The 24,350-nt window shown below is 39.3% G+C and overlaps 1 protein-coding gene across 4 annotated transcripts; it reads right to left on the reverse strand.

Annotated features, from left to right (window-relative positions):
- LOC149321181 (histone deacetylase 11-like) lies at positions 1-23,677 on the reverse strand. Of its 4 annotated transcripts, none has more exons than XM_089517141.1 (10): positions 23,589-23,677; positions 19,466-19,614; positions 17,259-17,359; positions 14,063-14,110; positions 11,635-11,677; positions 10,788-10,864; positions 8,738-8,800; positions 6,853-6,949; positions 5,677-5,855; positions 1-4,732 (listed from the first exon to the last, which is right to left on the reverse strand). In XM_089517141.1, coding segments are annotated over exons 1-10 (969 nt in total). In that variant the 5' UTR covers positions 23,591-23,677; the 3' UTR covers positions 1-4,522. The 4 variants fall into 4 exon arrangements, with proteins under 4 accessions (XP_089373267.1, XP_089373258.1, XP_089373281.1 ...); XM_089517132.1 differs by having other exon boundaries at positions 14,063-14,179; XM_089517155.1 differs by lacking the exon at positions 23,589-23,677 and adding an exon at positions 21,582-21,632 and having other exon boundaries at positions 14,063-14,179.
- Between the last annotated feature and the right edge of the window lie 673 nt (positions 23,678-24,350).

The following is a 24,350-nucleotide window of genomic DNA, read 5'->3' on the forward strand; positions in this document are numbered from 1 at the left end:
GAAAAATTAGCAACATTTTAATTGTATACATAAATAAGATCATTAAATACAATCAGGATTTTTTTTTCAGTTTGCTACACAGCAGTACAGTGTCTAAACTCAAAAGAAATGTAAACATAGAAAATTATTTCCGATTATAACAACTCTAGATAACACATTAGACAATGTAAAAAATACATCTCAGTATTTTAATAGTGCTTTAAACATTCTCACAAGAGGAAAGTGCTTTTTGAGGATAGTATTGCCATTATTGCAAAGTGTCAGAATCATTAAAAAAAACCACCAATATTCTTAGCAAGCCTTGATTTTTATCCCTACAGCTATTTGGCTCAGGCTAAGAAAGTGAATTAATTGAGCTTATGCATTTCTATGACGTCTTAATATTGCTCACATACTGTGAGGAGCTTATTGAAATACACTGAGATCCTAAAGTAATGTCAAACTAGTTATCGTACCCATGAACGTGTAGGAGCTCAGTAATGGCCCTCTTGTTTTTCAGTGATGAGAACAGTATTTTGTGCAAAACCAACATCCATTTCAGAGCAACACTCAATTTTAGTAGAGAAACTCCAATGAATGCACTTGACAAATTCTCAAAGCTTAGGACCTATATTGAGGTTACATATTTACAAAAATTACATGACAACCCTATATAGCAGGAGTAAAAAAAATCTTCCCTGGGATCCCTCAAGGTGGTTAAATCGGCAGACTGGGCAGGGCAGAGAAGGCAGGACAGACACACTCAAAACCCTTCTTACTGCTCACCTGTTTTCCAATTGTCAGTCAAACAATATTGGGTGTGGGGATGGGAAAGGGGAGTTAAAATTCACCCCAACACTCATCATAGTGGAAGAACACAGGAAAAGAATTCTAGAACCCATGCTTCCTTGCACTTCAGCTGTTTTTCTGCTCTTCAGCTCAACAGCATGTGTGGGATAAGAGAAAGATCAGAAAGGCAAACTTTCGTCTTCCACCACATACCACTCATCTGAGCAGCAGGAGAAAACAAAAAACAAAACAACTGAAGTATAGGAAAGGGGAGGGGAATCGAGGAGGGGGTGACAGAAGTCGGGATGACCAGATGGAGGGACTCCTCCAAACCCAATGGACCACGGGTTCTCCAGCTTTCCTAATGCATTTGTGCAGGACACAAGTCTAATAGGTCTTATTTTATCCCAACCCTCTCGGAGAGAGAATTACAGCCAGGTGTAGGGGGTGCAGACTGAACCAGGTGACACCTCCAAGGAGGAGTGACATCTGGTCGGGTCTGCCTCCCGCCTTCTCCAGTGCTGTGGTTCAGAGAACCAAGACACTGCAGAAGGATAACACACATTCCTTCTGTCCCTTCCTGCTGCCTCACTTGTCTGGCCATCCGGTGGGTGCACAGAAACCCTGGGTGAGTATCTGGTGGCTGGCTGGGGAAGGGGTCAGGTGAATGAGACAACGGGAGGGGGAAGTGCTAGGCCACTGCCACCCCAATCCTCTTCCAGCACTCGGACCGGGTGACACCAATGCTAGGGATGCCACTGATTACAACCTCAGCATCCCCTAGCATTCTTTGGCAGGGAAAGAGTGAGGCTGGAGAGTGGACATCTTTAATCACCAATTCAATTAGATCCATTTGATATTCATTTCACCTGTAGTATGGCACACTTTATATTTAAACTAATGCCTCCAGCTACTAAGGCTGACAAAACTGCATGGGATGAGGCACATTTTACCCTCTTAAAAATTATCCCACCCCCACCTCAGACATTAATTCAAACACCAACTTTATAGGTTACATAATTTTAAATATAATAATAACAACCATTAATTCACTAGAAATTACTGCCATTTTCAAAACAACTGGAGCAGCTAATGTTCCTATTTCTAATTTAAGCTTTCCCTCATTAAGAGTTACAAAAGAAACCTAGCATCTGTCTGGCAGAGAAAAAGGTATCTCTGCACATAATTCCAAACAAAGTAGTGAATAAATATTATAGAGTTAAATTTATATTTACTTTACAACAATTAATTATATCATCTTATCTTTATAATATTATATAGAGTGATACCATATAATATTACATGCTTAGCAGTAATAATAGACACACAGTAAAAATCAGATGTTAGCACTGTTCTTAAAGGACACTATGCCTGGGTAATCCAGTCTTGATAGGCGCAATCCAAAACAATAAAGGCTTTTTTTTTAGTGTACAATTTTATTAGGATTTAATGGCTTTTAAAAAACCTAATAAAATCGGTTGGATTACTTTATCACCTTTCACTGATCTTGTATGAACTTAAATAGTACTTTAAATGTGCACTTGAATTTCAAGGCCAGAGTTCCTTTACAGAAATTGGAAAAATAGATACAGTGGGCTCTTGGTATCTTCTAGGGTTTGGTTTCAGGACCCCTATGGATACCAAAATCCATGGATCCTCAAGTCATATCAAATCCAATAGCACAGTAAAATGGTGTCTCTTACATAAAATGGTTCATTTTTTAGGAATTTATATATGTTTAAAAATATTGTCAAGCCGTGGATGGTTGAATCTGTGGATAAAGAATCCATGGATAAGACGGGCTGACTGTATTTGGCTTTAGCTCACAAAATCCCACAGCAAGTGAGACTAGAATCCCCCATTCTGGGGATTCTGTCAGTTGTAGTCCTGCAGATAACTGTTCTCTGCAGTATCATTTAATGTATAAACTCAGGTACAAGTCCAGAAGTTTTAGTCAAAAAATCAACTCAAAAAACTTGAGCCAACTTATCCACAGGTCAATGTAAGTACTGTACTTATTAAAAAGGGAATCAATCACTTCTCTGAGTAGAGTGGCAAATTGTGAGAGCTTAGCCCATTCTGGGAGAAATGTAAAGAAGCACTGGCCCTCTCTATTCTCTCTGCCATGGCATCACTTCTAGCCTTTTTGAATACCTGGAAAGGAAAATGGTGGTGGCGGCAGCTTTTTGGCACTTCTCCTCAAAGGAACACCAAAAGTAGAGGGGGCTGGTGTTTCTTTTAGGTTCTCCCAGGATGGACTAAGTTCTCACCTTTCATCATACTACTCAGAGAAGAGGAGGCTAGCGATGTTATGCCAGCGATGAAGAATTGGGCTTTGAAGGATTTGAATAAAACATTTGTCTATGGTCCAAAACACACTGCAGAAATATTCCCGATTGAAACCACTTTAACTGCCCTGGCTCAATGCTAGAGAATTCTCGGAACTGTATTTTTGTGAGACATTTAGCCTTCTCTGTCAGAGAGCTCTGATGCTCCAAAAAATTACAATTCCCAGGATTCCCTAGTAATGAGCCAGGGCAGTTAAAGAGGTCTCAAACTGGATTATTTCTGCAGTGTGGACCTATGGTAGTCAGCTTTTCTGGGTTTAAAATCAGGCAAAGTTATCACATTAAAGTTAAAAGCCTGCTAATGTAGTCACCATTTTCTTGCTTTGCCTGTACATCCTTTCTGACATGTGTGCATTTTCTTAGCCCTGGGCTGGGCCTTATCGCCTCCCCTACACATTGCATAGCCACCATTTAGTTTCTTCCTCATTCATCCAGCCTTTAGGGTGAGCCCAAACAATTATGCTTGCCAGAATTTTGTAATTTCTTTGGCATCATTTTCATTTGCTTAGTTCTTTGGATTCTTTGTTACATGCCTCTAATTTTTATCCTCAACATATCCATGGGTTATATCAAAATCCATAATTTTAGCCCCCAAACTGCCCTCAATTTATACATGAAGTCAATTTATACTCAAGTATACATCGTATGCTTCAGGGTGGTGTTTATCATCTTGGCAGAAAAAAGAAGTACGCATGCTGGAAGAAACAGTATACCTGCCTTTCCTTTCCAGTGAAGTATATTCAATAGTTAAACAGTTTACAGTAAAAATTGAAATCCTCACATTGAATGAGGTTTGCAGTTTTCCTCTCAAATATCTACTTGGAAATGGTTGAAACAGTTCTCCATATTGCATTTTTAACACACACTACTTGTGAAATCGAAGGCTTTCACAGCTGGCATGCGTAGTTTTTTGTGGGTCTTTCACATTACTTTCTTTCCTTGTGTTTGTAATATGCCAGCTGTGCTCCTCAAAATACTCTTAATCTAAGTTGCAAGCCATTTCTCTGTCTACCCACAAAAATAACTTCCCTTTAAGTGGGCATTCTTCAGATACTACAGTACATTATTCTTTCACCAAAGGGAGAGACCACTGCAAGGCAGGGTATTAACATTTTTTTATATTCTGACTCCATCGTGAAAAATAATCAGTCCCAGATTTTATGTCCATATTATACTAACAAGGCAGCATTTAAAATCACTGAAAAAGACTGTGAGAAGCATCATCCATCCGCTGGTATTCCTTGTGGGACTGTCACTGGTAAACAAATTAAAAATCTTATATTAATTCTATGAGAACTAGGGATATTACTTGTCTCTTAGTTTAAATATTAAACAATTAGAACTGCCTTAGCATTAAACAACAGTCGAAATTATCCTACTTTACTGACAAGTTAGCTGTTTTTTGTCTACTGTTCTCTGCTTGTTTCTGCCTTGGTGATTCCAGTTTCTCCAGTTGCAAGGTCCTTGTCAATGAGCCCTAAACTGTGCAAATTGAGAACAGAATCTGCAATAATTCGTGCCGTCCTTTTCTGATAGCCTCCAGATGTCACCATCAAGATTGGAACTTGGTGTTTCCGAGCAGCTCTGAATACAATTTCATCTCTGTCAATAATCCCCTGTGTATGTGCATTAAAAAGGAGATATAAGGCACATGTTGAAATTTCACTATTACTTAACAATCTTAGTAGAGGGGTGGGGTATATATGGCCCTCCAGATGTTGGTGAACCATTTTAACAGCTGCAGCCATAATGGCAAATGTCCAGGAATTCTGGAAACAGTAGCTCAATGGTAACTCTGGGTAGAGCTACTTTTCCTACCCTACTCTTATGGTCATGGATTCATATGGAAATTCAAACAGGCATTAAACAGCTTAAATAAAACATCTGACATGCTACACACACACACACACACACACACTCTCTACAACAATGACCAAGGGTGAAATGTAGGGTCTGTTTATTTATTTTTATTTATTTTATCTCTCTGGAGTAGTCTAATTTAAAATAAGTGAAGGAGATTAGAACTTAAATTGATTAAAGACTGTATCACTTGTAAGACACAAAGGAAACCCATTGCAGTAGACAATAGGATTGAATCCCTGAAATGCATATGTTATACCTCAAAGAAATATTTCTAAATAATAATAATAATAATAATAATAATAATAATAATAATAATTTCTATTTATATACCGCTTTTCCAAATTAGATCAAATCCTCCTCATCCTACTAGGAACATGCATCTATGTGTTTGCTACAGTTGCTTTTCAGACTACAAAAAAAGGCAAGAAAATAGGATGCTAATTTCTGAAAACAGCAACAGATTTAAGAATATATATCTGAGAGGGATTAATTTGGCCTGACATATATAGTGTCTGGCTCAGGGAAAACAAAAGTACAAGGCTGTTGGGACTGATAACAAGGAGCAGGAAGTACAAAAAGAAAGGCAATCCAGCACAGGAGATGAAATAAGGTTGTGCAAATATATCCAGAAGGAATAATGTGCTGTTTTGCCAGATGACTTACTTCTATAGGAAAACAAACAATATGCTATACAAACCTGAGGTGAAATAGCCAGACCTCCCAGGGGGTCACCATCCAGAACATCAGTTCCAGCGTTATAGATAATTATGTCTGATTTCACTTCATTCAATGCACCTTCCACATGCATTTTTACTTTCTGAAGGTATTCTGTATCTTCTGTGCCCCAGTCCAATTCAACTTTCCGTCTTATGGCTCCTATTTTTTTAAAAAATAAAAACAGTATTATGAAAGGCTGTGGGGATGAGGGAACAAGGCTAAAAATTATTTCCGACAATCCTATACCAACTGTGATTAACCACCATGGAATTTAGTGTGACTTATTCCACTTATTTCCACATAGACGCAGCACTGTACAGTAAGATATGTTCATATCTTAGGCTTTAAATTTTAAAACATTATCCCAGTAAACATTTTATTAACGTAAGAATATACTATATTAACCACTGAAAGATGCATGGCAATATAATTTCATAAAAATGTGAAGGAGTACAGGAAGAACAACAAAATAGTTTATTTTTATTATATTTGTATCTTTCCTTTTCTTTAAAGAACTCAAGAACATCTTCTCCTCTCCCCCTGCACTGCTCCACACAGTTCCACAGTGAAAAGCAAGACACTATTACAGTCTGTGCAGAAGATAAAATTTCAGCAGCTCTTGCTTGTCACACAATCAACACCTTCTGAAATCCCTTCTTCTATACAACTGTTAAAGGTACAAGAGCCCTGCCCTGCTTCTGACCAGGTAATTCTACCTAGTCCCCTATTCCAACTCCTCTACTATTTTAACTTCACAACATACTTGTATAGTAAGTTGAAGCTGAAAAGTGACTACATTCTAACCTTTAAATCTGGAGTATGGAAGTCTACTGAGTTCAGTGAAACTACCTACCAGATAAACATGTAGGGAAAGCCACATGTAGCTCCAAAGGCTGTTTTTGAGGTACCAAGACCTCAACACCCATGTTTTAAAGAAAAATTGCTTCCAGGTAACTTCATTTTTAGGGGAAGGGATGGCCCTCCAAGGTCCCCTGGGTGGAAGGGTAGGGAATATGGACTCCCAACCCCTGAAAGTTACTCATCTCTGATTATTAGATTATTAAAACCTCAGATTATGATGACATAGTAATTTTTCTATTAATATTTTTGTTTTGAATTTTATTTTAAATTAATTTTGTAAGTATTATCTACTCACGTTTAGCAAATCCATCTCCTGGATAAATATACCTGTTGTAAACATCCATAATATACACTCTTCTGTCCTCCATGAAGTCTCTTTCATGACCATTTCCCTATAAGACAGTTAAGACTGATTAATACAAATCAAACCAAATTAAGATCAAGGTAAGTTAATGCAATTCAGTCCCCCCTCCCGTATTTCATTTCACATGCATAACAGTGTATTGTGATGTTAAACAGAAGTAAATGAGATATATTAAAGGACCATAGTTTAGTCCTATGTGAAAGGTGACCTGAATTTAATTACATTCTAATATTATAAACGGAATTCTTGGAGGCTGTAGATCTTTGGCTTATACTCAGAAAACAGCTGAGCTGAGTGATATGAAACTTTACAGTGTAAGAGGAAAGTTCATGCCAAGTTTGAGGTAGAAAAGTTAAGATATGGTTTGTTTATCTCGGCTTCAAATTCAATTAGTGATTTCAAGCAGTTTGACAGGAATTACTTTTTCTTTTATCGACTCTGGGATGGTTAAACTTTGTCCTCTGATTTCACTGTTTGCAGTGCATTTTTGGTGATTTACTGTTTTCACTTTTAACTTCTTTGCATTATATCTGGGGGGCATCTCATATGTACCATCACATGGGTGAAGGAACATGTTTAGGTTCAGGAGTTCAATGCCAATTTGGGAAGAATCCAAGGGAGGATGCATTTCAGATGTGGGTGGGGTGGAAGGGATTGGATGAATGACAGAGTGGGTGGGAAAGTAAAAAGGGATGGGGAATGGGCAGGTGTTGTTTTTGTTGTTTATTTACCATCTAGTGTGCCCTATGAATGGGAGACCTCTAAGAGCTGTGGTCATCAGCAGCCCTGCTCAGGTCTTCCAAAATCAAGGCTGTAGCTTCTATGACTGAGTCCATCCACATACAATCTGGTATCCTCCCTTTCTACTCCCTGCTTTTCCTACCAATTGCTGTCATCGTCTTTTCCAATGAGTCCCGTCATCTTATGATATGTCCAACATACAATAGCCTCAGTTTAGTTATTCGGCACCATAGCTTCCAGGTTAGACAACCTTTCTTTATTATTATTAAAATTTATTAATACAGTAACATTATACATTTCATCTTATAATGTGTTATTTATCGTAAACATTTTAAATATATAAATTATTTGTTATTTATTTCCCATGTATTTAGTAAGACAGCCTCATTTTAGCCCAAATGAGTAAACTGTGGCTATCATATTTCAGTCAGGTGTAAGTCTTAGCAATTTTGCCATTTCTTCTTCGAGATTAAAAAGTGAATAGAATGCAAAGTGAACATATCAGTTCCATGCAACAGCTTCCAAAAATAGTTAACTGGATGCTCCTTGTGGCCTGCCAGTAATATACAAGTCACTGGGAGATAAATTATTCAAAGAAAAAACAATCCCCCCAACAGGAAGAAAAAAAAACACCTAACCACATAGAAACCTGAAATGAACTGTTAAACCCAAGTACAGCAGATCCATTAAACCAATGAGACTTTATGTAGGTTTCACTAATTAACTGGTTTTGCATTAGTTGAGGAGAAAAAATGGATTTAGTGCAGAAGAACATCACCACCCCTGACAGGTATCCCACTTTGCTGCAAGAATCCAGTAGGCATATGAAATTGAGAGTTCTATTCCTCCCCTGTCCCACAGCATCGATTTGTGAGACCACTGTTCTTTGATATCTTGTGTACATTCTGACATTTTCCCCAAATGTAACCCCGGCATCATCTATTGTTTTGATTTAAAAATATAGACCACGAAGAAGGTTTTTGATGAATGGAACCAGCTTTCTATGTGGCTTGGCTTCAAAGTGACATGACATCTCCTTTAAATAGAAATTAAAAATTAAAAGCTTATCACTCACCTGATGTGCATCCAAATCTATAATAGTCGCCCTAGAAACGCCTTCTATTCTTTCAAATAAAAACTGGAATACAGAAAAGAGAAATAAAAGAGACAGTTGGAAAACAAAATAAAGCAAAACAAAGTATGTTGTAACAAATTTCTTATTGCTTAAGCCTTTATGGATTTGATCCATAGATAAGTAAAGTGTTATTCAACCGGCAAGAGATGTGTGTGTTTGTGTGTATCTTCCCTCAACTGGCAGGTGGAGAAATCTGGGATTGTAAGTAGTGAACTCAAATCTGACATCAGAAATGACAATATTCAAAAACCACTAGGAGTAAATTTCAGCATCCCAGGAGTCAGGACGCCTGTTACTGATCTCAAGCTATCCGTCAAAAAGGGAACTTCAAAAGACAAACTTTACTGTGAAAATTCTGAACAAGAATTCATCAAGAGATTCAAATCTATTTTCTGTGGCCTGAATAGGGACAAAGACTTTTTATCATACCTGGTTATCAAGTGTAGAGATGTGTGTATTGCCACCCAAAAATTGTTCTATTAACAACTATGTTAAGGCCTAAATACCCTAAAGGAACCCAATCAGATCAGACCTGGTTAGTGTTTGCATGGGAGACCACCAAGGAATACCAGGTGCTGTAAGCTATATTTCAGAGGAAGGAACTAGCAAAACCTCTGAGTATTCCTTGCATATGAAAACCCTATAAAATTAATTGGGTCACCATAAGTCAACAGGGGACTTGAAGGCACACATATACACACACTGTTAGGGTAATTATCACTGCATTTTCTGCTTTTCAATCTGCTTTGCCCTCAAGACCCTGAGGAAAGCATCTGATGAAGTGGACCACAGTAACACGTGCCACAAAACTTTGTTTTTCTTGCAATAAATTAATAAGGCCACTGAGAAATAAGGTGAAACATATGAAATTAAACTCTCCTCATTACACAGACATTTCCACTGTTGGATTAATTATGATACATGTATTTTGACAGCTGCTTTATCACCATATAACGAACAAATGTTTTTGAAAAACCTTTCCTACTTGCAACTAAAACAATACACTGCTCATTTATTCAAATATACTATGTTGCATCCATAAAACACAGTGGTAAAAGCAAACTCCCACAAATTCAATCAATCTATGGCGGGGTACAAACCGCCGCTTTGCGGCGGTCTGCCGCCGCCGCCGCTAGGTCCATGGGGGAGCCGGAGCCTTCAGACGGCGCGGCTCCCGCGCGGACCGAAAAAGAAGCTCCAAAATGGAGCTTCTTTTTCAGTCGCGTTTGTGACGTAGCGAGGCGCCAGGGGCGCACTCACTACGTCATAAAGGCTGAGACACGTCCGGACGCTCAGCGTCCGATACGTAAAGATGGCAGCGCCCATGTGGAAGGGGCGCCGCCATCTTGTACGTATAGGATACGTACTAGGGTTAGGGGGGTGCGGAAGCACCGCCCCTTCCTAACCCTAGTACGTATCCTATACGTACTATATGGCGGTTTATATCCCGCCTATATATTTCAAATAGAGTTCCCTCAAATTACACGTTGTAAGGAAAGAAGAGAAATGATGTAACACTATTGCAAAAGCAACACACATTTTTTACCTTGGGCATTGTCTGAAGAAGGCTGCCTGGGCCATCATCTCAGGTAAACCCTTACAAGCTGAATCTGGCTGAGAAATTCTGGAAGCTGTTGTCCAAAGAAGTCACTTTTCCAAACAATAGGTTTGTGTTTGTGTTAAACTTGGGACAATGAGCTTTTCTACTGCTGCCTCTAGCCTCTACAAAACTAAAATTTTCAGTTTTACTGAAATCAAGAGCACTACAAGGCAGGCAAAATGTATCTTCCTTAATGATCCTCTGGTTAGGACGTTCCTATTCTGCTATGATTGCTTTAAGAGCATTTATATACAATATTTTCACATACATCACTACCTGTTCTGTTAAGGACAAAATAAGACAATTGGTTTCACAGATCTGTGATAAATAGTCATCATATGTGTGGGAAAAAATCCAATTGTTTTCCCTATGTACAGTGGCTTGCCTTACCTTTATGGCCAATGAGATGTCCGCATACGCACAAAATCCTCCACCTTTATCACTGGAGCAGTGATGAAAGCCACCACCTGGCAGAGAAACGATACCGTAAAGTTGAAGAATGTATTGAACTAGAATGCTAGGCATTAAGGAAATCAAGAATGCTAGGCACTGAGGAAAACATGACTGACAGGATAAATATTAGATCACTAAAGGGACTGCTTTGTTAGCCATGCTCTATTAGCTAGTATACAATTAAAAAGTAGCTGCTGACCTATATGTGCTGGTGCATGAAAATCAAAAGGTAGACTTTGAAAAAAAGCTTAAGGAAGTAAAACAGATATGTGTTCTGAAAAATAGTTCCAAACAAAGGTGGTGGCAAGATAGAAAAGGAGGAGTCCTTCTGGAGAGCGGGGCACCTTTCAACAGTGGGCATAGTACAGATGAAGGAATTAAGGTTATAAGGAAAGATGTATGGGAATATCTGAATGGAAAGAGAGCAAGGCCCTGGAGAGCTTTGAAAGATTAACTAAACCATATGAAGGGGGCACCATGTGATTAGCATAATGAATCATTTTGGCATCTCAGTGCTTCCATAGACATGAGAATACTGTCCAATTTATACTTTAGTTTGGGTCAGCAACCCAACTGACAGTTCCAGCTAGAGTAGACCAACTGAATCAATGGCATTTATACATGTGTTGGTTTACCATTCATCAATTAAACCAGTGGGTCTACCTTACAGTAGTCGAACAGAAAAGAAAAAAATATAGCAGTGTAGGCAAAGATGGTGAAGGCATGGAACCAACATTATTGCTGAGGGGGTACAGAGGGGAGTTGTAAAAACACAGCTACTTACCAACATTAATTGCCCATCCTCTCTCAATGGCCAGTTTCCCTGCCTTTAAAAATAATAATAATGATTTTAAAAAAACTGAATAAAATCATTGGTTCCTTAGTATTAATGCAACATGGATATTTAGTAAACAGTCCTATGCAAACATAATAACGGCACACAAACTGGGCACCAGAAATGGCAACATTCAAAGAGCAGTGGCAGAACATTAGGCTAATGACAAGGTTACATTGTCATTAGCCTAAAGGTAGCCATTGTGGGTCAAAGGAACTACACATAAAGATTAAAAAAAATTGGTGAGCAAGCCACAATTCATCAGCAAGTTTCAGTCTATCATCAGAGGCCTTCTGCACTGTGCAAGTGGAAATCTGCTTACACAACAGAACTTTTATCTTCTCCCCTTCCTGGCAGATCTCACTAATCTGTACCCCAGCCATCTAGAAGATATCTTGAAGTGATGCTGCAAGACAGAAGGGAATCCACTCTGCTGGCCAGTGTCATTTCATCAGGGGACATGACACCACTGGATTTTCACTATATGTCACATACTATTTTTAATCATTTTCACAGCCCTGGCATACCTATTAAATAAGGCAGAAAAGCCATTTAACTCCTATAAGCAATGTATTTCCAAAACATTAAGCAAATCCAGGATCTGCTATTCTTCTATGAAAAAGTCCAGTTACTCTACTATGAAACATGGGTTAATTTTGTGCCTTTCCCTCCATGTGTTAAATATACTGATAGAAAGACAGTGTATTCAGCTGAAATTTCATACAGAACACTTTAAAAACAGTAGTATAGGCAGATTTCAAAAGCATATAAATTACAAGTTAATTGTATATATTTGCCATTCTTTCAAATTTAAAATCCTCTCTTTTTTTACACTATCCATTTGGAGGACATTCCTTACAAATATTAATATTCAACTGAACGGGCAGCTTTGCCTCCCGAGATAAAGACAGAAAATGGGGAAGCACATTCTTCTTCATGACCCTGGTAAACCAAGTTTCTGGTGAGGGTCTTTCAGTCAAAATGGAAAGGTGAACTGTATCATCTAGCAGGGGTGTCACTAGGAAGTGCAGGGGATGTGGACAGCACCAGGGACACCCAAATGAGAGTGTAACATCACTGCTCCATAAACATCTGGCGGAAATGGGCTATAGCATTCACCTGGGTCTCTTTTAAATTCTGGAGCTCAGTGGAAGAGATGGTGTGAGTGGGGCAAGACTTAGAGGGTAGAGAAAGGAGAGGCCATCGGGTGTTTAAAAAAATTAAAACGTTAACATTTTCGAAAAATTAAAAAATTATTGTTTTTAAATTTTCTTTAAAAACATATCTTATCAATTTTTCACTTTAACTACATGAAACTATGTACATGTAAATACATTTAGGCTGTGCATATGATATTGTAATTTGAAATAGTACAATTTTAATTTTACTAATTGTTTATGTCACAACTATTGCCATTACATTTATGAGTAACTTTAGTACAAAGAGCATTACTAAGGATTTTGTATGGTGTGGTATGGGAGGAGATAAATGGGGAGAGGGGACACCATGAGTTACCGCACCAAGTGATGCCAACCCTAATGATGTCACTGCCTTCTAGAAACAGACAATAATGGAGTGGTAGAGCACCACCTTGCACATAGAAAGCTCCAAGTACACGCCCTGCCAGTTACTGTTTAAAAGATCATGTAGCGAGTGATGAGAACAATTCTGGGAAATCAATACAGTCCGCCCTCTCCTTACGCGGGGGATCCGTTCTGGACCCCTCCATGTAAGGCGAATTCTGCCTATGCTCAAGCCCCATTGGAAACAATGGGGCTCGTGAGCGGCAGCACGGCGGCACGCGGGGCGCAACGGACGTGCGCGCCCATTCAATTTAATGGGATCCGCTGCCCCTCCGCCCCGCGCACGCCCCGCAGCTTGAGCGTGTAAGCTCAAGTCCGTGTAAAGCACACCCGTGTATGACGCGGGCGCGCTGTACTAATCACATCTAACAATACTGAATTAAATTGAGTTGATGTAAGATAGCTTCTACTGTTCAGGAGATTTACTCCATCTTTAGACTTAGTTTCTTGGGTAATGTATCTTTGTAATACAAGTAGGGTGGTTAGCCACAAAGGATAAAAACAAGATGAGAGGGACTGCACCTTTAAGAGTTGTGTGGAAGATAGAATTTCCCTAGTGAAGCTTGTATGCCAAGCCACATCAGCTGCATTTCCCTTTTCTATACAACCATTAAAAGTTTAGAAACCCTGTTCTCTCTTTCATGTGGCCATCTAAAATGCAGCTAGTCTGGCAGGATTTCTGACATGTTAAAAATGTTTCATTAAAGGCAATTAACGAACAACAAGAATAATGATTAAGGATTAATTCCTATCAGCACAATCCTATTAATTTGAGAGAAAAAGACTTTCCCTACCATGATTGTTCCTCCTGTTTGTGTTCTCAGAGGTCTGAGTACCTTCCTCTGTACAAGGAAATTGGGCATAAAAAGAACGGGTGGAATTTCTGTAATGGTAGCCACAACGAATGACCACTAGAAGGGAAAAAAAGTATAATAATTAAGGATTAACTATTGTTACCACAATCCTATCCATTTATTCAAACCTAGGGCCAAGTGAGATGAATGGAACTTACTCCCAGGTAAATGTGTATGGCTCTGCAGCCTTAGTAACTGATCCATGTACGGTGCAATCTCAGAACTACTATCACTCTGCTCTGAACTGGACATACCAGTAACTGTGCTTGGGATTCAAATCCACTCATAAGAATTATAACAATATACAAAGCAAAAACATACACATTTAAAGAAACCGTGTAATTACACAAAGCATCAATGACAACTTGGGAAAATGTTGGTGAGCAAACAAGTGAAGCAGTTTAGAGTTGTACACAATGACTGCACACACAGAAGGCAACCTATTTTCTCTCTTGAAGCCCCCTATGCCCTAACTTTCATCAACTTTATTTCATAGTCAGGACCCCTCCTGTACTGTGGGGCTGTGCCATATAAGGCTCCACCAAGCTTAAGAACTTTCTGCCTGATTTCAGATGATTCCTCTTTTCACCACAGGCTCCATGTTTAGGAAGCCAAATCTCTAGAGAAACCACAGGACATAACCAAAAACTATACACCATTTAATTCAGATTGCTAGTCTCTAAAGAAACCCATTTTTATTGTTATTATGAATTTTGGGTTCTTATGCTGTAACATGTGGAGTGCATCAAAATAATTTAGAAAAATGTGAAAAAAGACCCAGAAGAACTACATAATTAATTACAGATACAAAAGTATAGAGCAAGAATGGAGAATGATAATGATATAAGTGCCAGATGCAGCTAATGCAGGAGAACAGCACAATTAAAATGACAATACAACAAATAACTAAGCTGCATTTTGTATTCATAGCACTCTGCAGTGTATAGCCAAAGCGCAAAATGATTTCTAGAATACCTCTTCAAAGCTTTCCAGTATGTGCTTCTGTAAGCAGTACAAAAAAAGTTGAAGAAAATAGATTCAAACATCTAGAATAAATTGTAGCCACAACTAATTTCTAAACTCTTGTTGTTTGTAGAATACAAACAAATATATAGTTGTGTTAGTCTGGAGAATCAGTATGCAAAGGGATCTTGTCGCACCTTTGTGAGACTTGGGTCCAAAACACACTGCAGAAATAAACCAGTCTGAGACTCTTTAATTGCCCTGGCTTAGTGCTAGGGAATCCTGGGAATTGTACGTAGTTAATTGTGGCACCAGAGAAGGCTACATTCATAGAATCATAGAGTTGGAAAAGACCACATGGGCCATCCAGTCCAACCCCCATGTCTCACAAAACTGCTGTTCCCAGAATTCACTACCATTGAGCCAGGGCAGTTAAAACTGTCACAAACTGATATTTCTGTGGTGTGTTTTGGACCTTAGTGAAAGAAACTTGGTAGTATAAGCCTTTGCAAGTAAACTTAAGGGCAAAATAAAGCATCTTCAAGCTGACCTGAAGCCTACCTATCCAGACAAAGTGCCACCCAAAACTGGGTAGAAACCGACATGAAGTTACACTCTGGGGCTAAAAACCAGAGCTAAAAGAAGGTCCGATACTCCACCTCAACACAGAAAATAAGCATCCTTGCACTGGCATATAAACAGCACAGTGCAAGTGTGGGAATGAGGGAAAGCCCAAGGAGGCATGTGGAAGTGATCTGGAGCACACCCCCTGGGACTGGTGAGACACAGCTGCTGGCACCATTGCTTGCCATATGTTTTTTTTTTTTTGTTTGAGCATACAGGTGCACAAGTGACTAGCTGCATCACTGACCTGTCACACACCCCATGATGCAAAAGTACAACAAACTTGGCAGGTCAATAATAATGCAATGGATGTAATCAAAAGATACATAAGCTAGATAGTGCGGCTTGATGCTGCATGGTGCAGACTGCCCATAGGTGTTTGGCCTGCCTTCAGAGAAGGCCATGTGGACATTGGGGTTCCCAACTGGTTTGTGGAAAAAAACACCATTGGCTCGCTTTTTCCTGTGCATCTGCTCAGCCCCTAGTCTCTGAAAGGTTATGTTACCCACTTCTTTCACTTCGTCTTTAATGTGCTACAAGATCCTGTTGCATCTTGTTGTTTGTGCTAACTGTTTACATTGTGAATTTGAGCATAGTTTCCTGCCACTATCTCACAAACTGCTCTAGAGATAGATTTTGAAATTACATGCTAAACTCAAATTTACCAAAATCTTTCATGGGAAGTAAATGGCAAATTATCTCTTTTTTAATGTATGTCCCACTATAGAAACAGGACTTTTACTATTTTGTATTATAGGTTTGTTGTTAACTGCCATTACATCAACTTTGACTTATGGTGAACCCTATGAATGAGAGATCAACATCAGTAGCCCTGCTCATACTTAGGGTCATGGCTTCGTTGATTTAGTTGATCTATCTGGAATGTGGTCTTCCTACTTTCCAACTGCTTTCTACCTTACCAAGCGTTATTTTCTAGTATGAAATTCTGCCCCATACTATCAAGAAGATAATCAGTTGCATACACCAAGAAACCTAAGGCAGGAATTATGGGGGAAATTGTATTTTGTAGTCAGTTTTCAGGAGTAGGTTACTAACATATCTATATGTAAAGTTTAACTCAGTTTTGAAAATATTAACTCTTCAGTAGTGCATTATCAGCACCAGCAATTAAGATCCTTCTGTGTACTCCTCTTATGAAGATGGCAATACCAACAGAAATGCAGCTTGACCATGAGTGTTTTATATGTCTACAGTACAACATGAGAATCGTTGTACTTTAATTCTGTTGACCGGCTGGTCTGCATATCGCATAGTTCTTGGTATTTTGTGCAAGTGAAAGCTTGTCTTTAAAAGTGTTTCATTAGTTCAAAATTTAAAAAAAAGTTTTCCTCTATGCATTCCACATTTTTTTCCTTGGGGGAAAAATGGAAAAACCATATTCTGACCCAAAGTCAGAACAAATTCATTTTGTTCTAAACATTAGTATTTTTTAATGCTCACTTTTGATCTCTGGGAGACAGAAAGAGCAATGCGGCAGAGGGGTGTGTGTGAACACATTTCTTTCAAGCACAAATAGAAGATAACCCACCTTTAATCGATTCAAGTACTGTCGTGTATGAACAACTAAAAGGTCTTCTTCGGTTGCTTCTCGAGCTTGTACGATTGAGTCATCTGCAATTAGTTTTGCTTCTGGAAAAAAAGGCAAGTGAGAAATCTGTAACATGGAAATAAAAGGAAGTATCTTTTGGAATTCCTAATAGAATTTCAATTTTATTTCCTGGACTTTAAGATGCTTGGTCTCCCAGTACCCACTTGGCCAGAATGGCCTGCCAGCATGGATATCCCTCTATAATAGCATCTTAACTCAGAACACCAATAACATATTGACAAAATACAGGCTCACGACTGTCTTTTTTCCCCTCTCCTCTATGATTTTTAACACTTTTGTCTGATGAAGAAAGCCAGTGGAGCTTGCATTCTGGTTGGCCCAATAAACTGTTTTCTGGATTTAGATGTTATTGTACATGGAAATAAAATTCATCCTTTCAGTTCAGTCAATTAAGATTTACTCTTTCACCTTTTCAAAAGTCACTGGCAAACATGGCTTTCACATTTTTTTTAAACAGAGCTACTGCCCCATGTCTTAAAAATCTGCTCTGGGGAGCAGATTTGGGAGTCTTGAGCTGGTGGTGTGGGGGGTGCACTAAAATGGAGAGGAAGGAAAATCCCACTGCTTGAATGGGATTCTACTTACAGGCTGGTTTCCAACCAATTGGTAGTTCCAAATAGAGTAGATCCACTGCACAAATGGGCTTCATATAAGTATGGACTTACTATTTCTATCCACCATCTTGAAGGGGAGAAAGGCAAGCCAGCTCCAACAGGCCTTGCCTGAAAAGAAGAGCCCTCCTTCTATCCACCATCTTGAAGGGGAGAAAGGCAAGCCAGCTCCAACAGGCCTCCAAGGGAGAGCAGATCTGCTGGACTTTTCCCCTTCCCTACTGCCATTCCCTTCTCCTTTCGTGTCTTGTCTTTTTTAGATTGTAAGCCTCAGGGCAGGGAAATGTCTAATTAACAAATTGTAAGCCGCTGTGATAGCCTTGGCTGATGAGTGGAGTATAAATAAATAAATAAATAAATAAATAAATAAATAAATAAATATTATTATTTCACAATTGATTTTATGGTACTACTCTAGTTGGGGCTAGTCACTGGTTTTAGACCTATGTATGTACCAAAATATACACCACATAGGTAAATATACATTTAAAATGTTCAGTGTTTTAATTTTTCTAAAAGAAAAATATGGGTTTATATTCAGTGTAAATAAATTTTATGAAAGATTAATTAAAATAAGTATCAAAAAGGTTTATGTACAAACATAAACTGAAGATCCTAGCTAAATGTCTCTATTATTCACTGTTATTTTAGAGAGACTGGAAAATAATTTGGGGAACCTGCAATTCCTGGAATCCCCCAGTCAGCTTGGCTAGTGGTCCAAAAAATAACTTTTCCAATCTTTGTTCTTTTCTACACAATCTACAGCCAGGTGTTACAATAAAATTCACTTATATACATTGTCCAGTCCCTACTGATACAGAATTTGCAGAAGAAATAACTGACTAGCATGTCAGGCTGGTGTGATACTTGTGTTGAGTGAGAAGAGGTTAATTGCAAAAAACATTCCAGTTGGATGCTGTTGGCTGCTTTCCCACCTGAAGACAAGTGTGAAAAGTATGCTTACAGTTAATCCTGGCTAATTATTCTTATTATATCTACTACTACTACTACTACTACTACCACCAGAAATAGTAGTAGTAATAAATATTTTATTATTAAAAGAATGGGTAGAAAGCAGGCCAATCTGCAAACTGGACTTGGCTCACAGGCTGCCGATACATGTCACAGTTACATGGAATGGGTCATTCTCTTCAAATGACTGCCAGTCAAATAAATACAGCAGACAGTAACCTCACAATAATGTCTAAACTCCATTGTCTGTTCCTACATTCTGCTCCTTTATGAATACTACACAACCAAGAATATATGTCTGGCATGTAAATATATACAAATTGTGATTCTTAAAAACAACTGTAAACCTAATAGAGCAATGATGCAAACAAATGATCCATACAATATCAAACACAAAATATGAAAGCAGTCCTAACTGGTTGCTGTATCAGTAGCAACAATAAGAAAAGACTAGCATGTCTTTGAAATTGCGTCTTACAAACTGACTTCTTATACAACAATTTTCACAAAACCGTTAAGAGTCACGGTTTTGTTCTTATTTACCTTTCAAAAAATTTATTACTTTCCCCCATTTTCCAGCGTCAAATGGATGTAGTTTCTCCAGTCCCATAAATGTAATGTTATAATCTCGAGAATACACAATAGGCCAACATGTTGATGGGAAATCTTGATATAGTTCTGTCCTGTGAGGCCTGAATAAAAAAATGAATAACTTAAGTATCAAAATGAGAGTAACAGGAACTTTAGATCCAAAAATATTGGTGGGCAAATACAATATATCCCATATAATTTTTTTTCAAAATTGTATAATACTTTGATTAGATAAAGGCTGATTTTATACTGTTTGCTGTGGCTAAGGGCAAAGCATCTTTGGCTCCCCTTGACTGACCACTCACTTCCTTGTATTCAACACCTGCTGTATAAGAAGCCAAAAACAAAGGAAGCTGGAGGAATGGGAAATCTTTAATGTTCTAGATACTGTATTTGGGCCAAGATTTCCCATCACATGACCAATGGTAAAGATCGTGTGAGCTGAAGTCTCAAACAGCTAGAAGACAAAAGGTTTCCCAACAGCTACGGGTCTTTCCCCTTAATATAAGGATTTTAGCAGTTTTATCTGCTAAAGGAGTTATTTAAGTACTCATAGCCTTGTAGTTCTGTTTGCCCTATCCCAGTGTCCTTTGAAATGGATCCTTTAGTAATTTATCTGCATTTATTGCTTTATTTCAACAATATCTTGAATAAACCTCCAGTAGTATTCAGCCATGATCTAGGGAAGTCACATAGGCCTGTTCCGCACAGGCGAAAAGTACGTGCTCGGCACGTACTAGGGTTAGAAAGGGGCGTCCTTTCCGGATGCCCCTAACCCTAGTACGCACCAAGCGCGTACAAAATGGTGGCGCCATTCCACATGGGCACCGCCATTTTGACATCGTGGACGCTTAGCGTCTGCACGTCACTCAGCAGAAATTACGCCGCGAGTGCACCACTGGCGACTTGCGGCATCATTTCCGCGCCGCAAAAAGAACCTGCTTTTTGCGGGTTCTTTTTGCTGCATCCAGGAATTGCGTGGTTTGTCCGCTGCGGTTCCCAGACGCAGCAATCAGTGGCGCCGGCAGAGTGCTCTTTTTGGGCGCTCTGTAAAGCGCCATAGTCACAGCCTCAGAAAAGCCTGTGATATGGACACGGTAAATCGGAAACTACTGGAAGGCACACAAAAATGAGCACTACTTTATTTCTTAACAATGTATGTTATCTCCTTATCAGTCTAGGAAATCATATTACAGTATACCAACCTTTTACAAACAAATGGCAGAAAACAGAATAGCAGATTGAATTTACAAAAAACATTAAAGACCTACCGTATATACTCAACTATAAGTCGACCTCATGTATAAGCGAGGGCAGATTTAGGGGGCAAAATTATGGATTTTCATATGACCCCTGGATAAGTTGAGAGTGAAACTTTGGGACATGCAACAACGGATCTAAATGATAAAGCAAAGGAAAACAATGCCAAAGAACCTACAAAATGATGGCAGGCGTAACTGTTTTGGCTCACACTAAAGGTTGGATGAAAGAGAAAGTAGAGGGAGATTAGTGCTTCCATGAAAGATTGCACTCTTGCCTTTCACCTGGGGATGGTTCCCTTTTTAATAACAGGTAAAATATAGAATTTACATCGACCCGTGGATAAGTCAACCTAGGTTTTGGGGGCCAATTTTTTGACTAAAATTTCTAGACTTATACATGAGTATATACAGTACATATGAACATAACATTACGCACTACACCAAAATACATTACTGGGCCAAATAGCCTGATGTTACTTGTTAACTTGGTAGGAACCACAGAATCTCAGACATGAGTCTTTCCTAGCCCTGCCAACAGACATTTTACTCATGAGTGAGTGTATTTACTCATGAGTGAGTAAAATGTCGGCCACGCTTGCATAACAACCCCCCAAGCCTTTTTATGCAGTCCATTGGTGCTCTAAACCATTCTGGTTGCTCTCCTCTGGACATTTATAAACCTAGCTTCATTAAATTATGTAAGGCAATGAACAATACATCAAAAATACAATCATAAAACAATAATAGGCAGTTGAAACAACCAAGGAGCATCTTTAACAAGGCATGCAATGATGAGCTGAAACTACCTTGAGAAGACTGTTGCCTTCTCCAGGTCATTAGACACTGGCAGGCTGAGTGGTGAGAGGCTTTCCTTCATGCGCTGCATATTAATTCAGGACTTGAAGATAAACTACTATTGCCTGGAATTGGGCCTGGAAATAAATGAGAATCTAGTGCACCATCTTTTGGACTGGTGTGCTGTGAATGTGATCCCATCTCCCCAAACCCACAATTATGTGCCCAGAATGATACCAGCATAATTTATACACATAGGTTCATTCTTCCCCCTTCCCCCAAAAAGGGAAATGTTCTTTAAGTTTATGATAAAACACATTTGATATGACATTAAGTAAAATTTTACATAACTGGGCTAATATTAGAAGCCATCTGTTTTTGTTTTAACCATATATTATTTTAGTATTTTAGCATTTTATAGTGTATTTTATCATTTGTTTTTGATTATATATTTTCTGACGCACCACCCTTTAGTGGAAAGGACATTATACATAAATGTTATTACTGTTATTATTCTAAATATATTTACAATTTTAGCGTATTAAATAAAAATGTTCAAACAAAATGATGGTAAGAAAGGCAGGCTCACATTATGATTTGTTTAGTTATTTCATTTATATCCCTACCTTTGCCCCCAATGTTTACAGTACAAGATTAAAATAAAAGACAATTAAAGGAATGTATGTCACTCAATGCTCATTTTGCTTAAAGAACAGTGTTATCCCTTGCAAATATACATATACAAATCTTTCCTATTAAATACTTGGGGGAAATCAATGACTGAAAAGTCACTGTTCATTTTGCAAACATCTGCGTTATACTGTAATTGATTTGTCACAGTGTACCTTTGACATGGCATGGCTATTTCAATCTGCTTTCCCCCTCCTGTCTGTATCTGTGTTTATGTTTCCTTGTGGAAGTCCACAAAATGTAACTGCCATATCTGTTGCTACTGCTCCTCCATCCCTGAAAAAACCTAGAACTTGGCTAAAATTGTTTTGGAAAACCCATACGCAAAGGGATCTTGTAGCACCTTGAGACTAACTGAAAGACAGAAGTTGGCAGTCAAAGGCTTTAGTGGCTGGCATCCAGTTTTGGTTCTTTTCTTTCAGGCGATGTGGCCACGTTCCAGAAGAGTTTATTCCTGACGTTTCACCAGATCCGTGGCTGGCATCTTCAGAGAATGCTGGCATGGAAGAGAATGGGGCATACATACACTGTGTGACCCTGGGTAAGGAGGAGCGATTTCCATGTTAATCTGTGTATTGACCTGTTGCTGAATGGCAAGGCCTCAGGGCGGGAGGATACGCAAGGGCCAAAATGCAGATGAAACCCACCTAGGATCAGGGGCTTTCCCAGCAGACAATGACCACTAATTAAACAGACACTCATCCTCTTTGCATACCCTCCCACCCTGAGGCCTTGCCATCAACAACAGAACAATATACAGTGCGCCTGCGTCATACGCGGGCGCACTTTATGCGGCTTTCAGCATACGCAGGGAGAAGGGGCATCCCATAGGCTTACATCATGAGTGTGCCATTGATTTAAATGGGGCTGGAGCATAGGCGGCATTTGCTTTATGCGGGGGAGTCTGGAACAGATCCCTTGCATAAAGAAAGGGCGAACCGTACAGATTAACATGGAAAGCACCATACTGCCTTAATATTAATGGTGCTATCAGTTTATATTGGGTTTTTTATCATTACAACGCAAATACTTCATATTTAATTCTGTTTTTAACCCTGTGCATAATATTGTATTTTAATGTATTGCACTGCACTTAATCTGCTCTATCTTGCTCCCTTTTTGCTGGTCACTGGCTGAAATAAAGATATGCATTTGTAAGAAAAATTACCAAATGAAAGCTACAAACACTCATAGAAATATGGATCCATGCTTCCCAGCCATGCTCAAAATGGAGGACATTTTGACATTCCCCCTGGACAGAAAATGAAAGCTAAAAACACTCATAAACACAAACAACAACAACAACAACAACGCCCTTCGCCACTCACATGATGCCCCTCAACGGTCTCTATGGCACACAAGGGAAGGTAGCCTCCTCGTCAGAAAGCGACTGAGCATGCGCGGGGACCTCCAGCGCATGCGCACAGACACCGAACGAAGTCACTGGCCCTTACTTTGCCCACACTTGATGGTCTCTGTGACGGAGAAGCCAGCCTCCTCTTCAGAAAGCCACCCTTTGAGGCGACTGAGCATGCGCGCAGTCTGAAACGCATGCGTACACCTGCTGAAAGAAGCCACCTGCCCTTACTTTGCCCACACTAGATACCTCTCGATGGTCTCTAAGGCAGAGAAGCCATCCCTTGAGGCGACTGAACATGCGCGGGAGTTTCCGACGCATGCGCACACCCGCCAGATGAAGACATTTGCCCTCTTCTTCAGATAGTCATATCTTGAGGCGACTGAGCATACGCGGGGTCTTTGGCGCATGCGCGCACCCGCCGACTGAAGCCATTTGCTCTTACTTTGCCCACAATGGCTGCTCTCTGGTTTCTGAGGGGGACAAAAATACCAGAAACAGGGTGGCGTTCAGTTGTGCGTGACACACACACACACACGTTGTTGTTGTGTGCCTTCAAGTCGTTTCTTGACTTATGGGGTTTTGTTAGCAAGTTTCCTTAGAGTGGGTTTGCCATGGCCATCTGAGGCTGAGAGAGTGTGACTTGCCCAAGGGTTTCCATGGCTGAGCTGGGAATCAAACCCTGGACTCCAGAGTCACAGTCCAACACTCAAACCACTACACCACACTAGTC

This window comes from Sceloporus occidentalis, unplaced genomic scaffold (assembly GCF_023333645.1).
Source record: "Sceloporus occidentalis isolate IW3139 unplaced genomic scaffold, rSceOcc1.0.p SCAF_1, whole genome shotgun sequence".
NCBI lineage: Eukaryota > Metazoa > Chordata > Lepidosauria > Squamata > Phrynosomatidae > Sceloporus > Sceloporus occidentalis.